Genomic DNA, 2260 nt, shown 5'->3' with positions numbered 1-2260 from the left:
AGCACTGGGGCAGAGTCTGGACAATCAGATTGGACAAGGGGCCAGTCCACCCAGGGCTCATTTTCTACAGAAGGGAGAGAATCAATGGATAAGAACAGGAAAAACCAAAGGAGTTTCCACAGGGACAAGGATAAGGAAGTCAGGATCCCTGATCAGCTTAGACACAAACCTTGCAGTCAGAGCCAGAGTTGGCTGAAGGCCTAATAACTCATCTCTACCTTAGTAGCCTTTATAGAAACGAAATCATCAAAACCAGCTTTTTCTATTCATGGGTGCCAAATACCTGACAGGGATTTCTCCTGTTCCAAGGACATAGACTATATTTATTAACAATGATAATTATAATAATTATTATATTAGTTAAGTGCCATGTGCCAGGCTTGTACTAAGCACAGGAGTGGATACAAGCAAATCGAGTTGGACACAGTCCCTGTCCCATGTGGGGATCACAGTCTCAATCTTCATTTTACAGATGAGGGAACTGAGGCACAGAGAAGTAAAGTGACTTACCCAAGGTCACACAGCAGAGAAGTGGCAGAGCTGGGCCTAGAGCCCATATATTTGATTTTGATTTAACAAGAGAAAACCAAAACATTCTCTCTCAGGTTTTTTTTTTTTTTTTTTTTTGGTCTTTTGTGTATTCTTCCAAATTCTGGAAAGCCAGTCCTTTGGATGGGGTAATTCTAAAAATTGTACCTTTGGCCTCTTTGTTTTTTCTCCAGATACTGGGCAGGAAATAGATTATGAAAGGAAATCAGTCGAGGGTGACTGAATTTGTTCTTCTTGTATTAACAGATGATCCCGAGGTTCAGACTGTCCTCTTTGTGGTATTCCTAATGATCTACTCTTTTAGTCTGTTGGGGAATTTAACCATCACACCGCTAATGAAGATCAACTCTCAGCTCCACACACCAATGTACTTATTTCTTAGTCATTTATCTCTCTCTGACACAGGCTTTTCCTATTCGGTGACACCCAAGATGCTGGTAAATCTCTTGGCTGAGAAGAAAACCATTTCTTTACCAGTCTATGCAGCACAACTCTTCACTGGGGCTACTTTTGGAGGCTCAGAGTGTTTCCTGCTGGCAGTAATGGTGTATGATCGGTATGCTGCGATCTGCAAACCACTGATCTATATGGCCATCATGTCCGAAAACAAACGCGTGGGCTTGGTAGTTCTTTCCTACCTAACAAGTATCATAAACGCTCTGATGTATACCAACTAGGTTGTTTGCTTATGGTTCTGTGGACCGAATGAAATCAATTATTTCTGTTGTGACTCTTCTGCCCTCTTGAAGCTTTCTTGTTCTGACACCCATCTAGCTAAGATCTTCCCATCGATCTCTTCAGGGGCCATGGTGACCATCAGAACTGTGATTATAGTCATCTATTATCTCTACCTCTGCCGTTTTGAGAATCCACACCACGGAGGGAAGATACAAATCCTTTTAACCGGCTCCTCTCATCTTTTGACCATAATGCCGTACTTTGGGACTGTCACATTTAGCTATGTCAGTCCCAGTTCCAACTACTCGATGGATCAGAACAAAGTGGTGTCCGTGTTCTACGTGGTGGTGATCCCCATGTTGAACCTTCTGATTTATAGCCTGAGGAACAAGGAAATTATGGATACTCTCAGAAGAATGGTTGCTAAGGGAAGTCTTTCCTGATATTATGAGAAAAAGTATTGTTTGAAGGACATTATTTTCCTCCTGGGATGAAAATCATTAGCCCAGATGCTTTAGCAACACTATGGAATATATAAATATGTGTGTGTGTGTGTGTGTGTGTGTGTGTGTGTGTGTGTGTGTGTGTTTGTAAAAGTGGTAAATTCCGATTTCCCTTTAAAATCGCTTTTGACTTGACTTGACTTGACTTGACTTGAAGCCTTGGGCTTCAAAGCTCTCCATCACCTCACCCCCTCCTACCTCACCTCCCTTCTCTCCTTCTACAGCCCAACCCGCACCCTCCACTCCTCTGCCGCTAATCTCCTCACCGTACCTCGTTCTTGCCTGTCCCGCCATCGACCCCCGGCCCACGTCATCCCCCGGGCCTGGAATGCCCTCCCTCTGCCCATCCACCAAGCTACCTCTCTTCCTCCCTTCAAGGCCCTACTGAGAGCTAACCTCCTCTAGGAGACCTTCCCAGACTGAGCCCCTTCCTTCCTCTCCCCCTCGTCCCCCTCTCCATCCCCCCCACCTTACCTCCTTCCCTTCCCCACAGCACCTGTATATATGTATATATGTTTGTACATATTTAT

At 44.4% G+C, this 2260-nt stretch overlaps 1 protein-coding gene across 1 annotated transcript; it reads left to right on the top strand.

Annotated features, from left to right (window-relative positions):
* Window positions 1–743: 743 nt before the first annotated feature.
* Window positions 744–1670, top strand: LOC119945027 (olfactory receptor 478-like). The gene is made up of 2 exons (XM_038766037.1): window positions 744–1172; window positions 1299–1670. Exons 1-2 carry the CDS (start codon window positions 744–746, stop codon window positions 1668–1670), a joined length of 801 nt encoding a protein of 266 aa, XP_038621965.1.
* The last annotated feature ends 590 nt before the right edge of the window (window positions 1671–2260 follow it).

Source organism: Tachyglossus aculeatus, chromosome 24 (assembly GCF_015852505.1).
Source record: "Tachyglossus aculeatus isolate mTacAcu1 chromosome 24, mTacAcu1.pri, whole genome shotgun sequence".
NCBI lineage: Eukaryota > Metazoa > Chordata > Mammalia > Monotremata > Tachyglossidae > Tachyglossus > Tachyglossus aculeatus.
The sequence above is the reverse complement of the archived record's forward strand: the minus strand, read 5'-3'. Positions and strand labels throughout refer to the sequence as shown.

Coding starts and splice junctions, on each gene's coding strand:
- LOC119945027 (XM_038766037.1), top strand. CDS start 744: ATGAAAGGAAATCAGTCGAGGGTGACTGAATTTGTTCTTCTTGTATTA. Junction 1,173..1,298: donor AAAACAAACGCGTGGGCTTG/GTAGTTCTTTCC, acceptor GCCCTCTTGAAG/CTTTCTTGTTCTGACACCCA.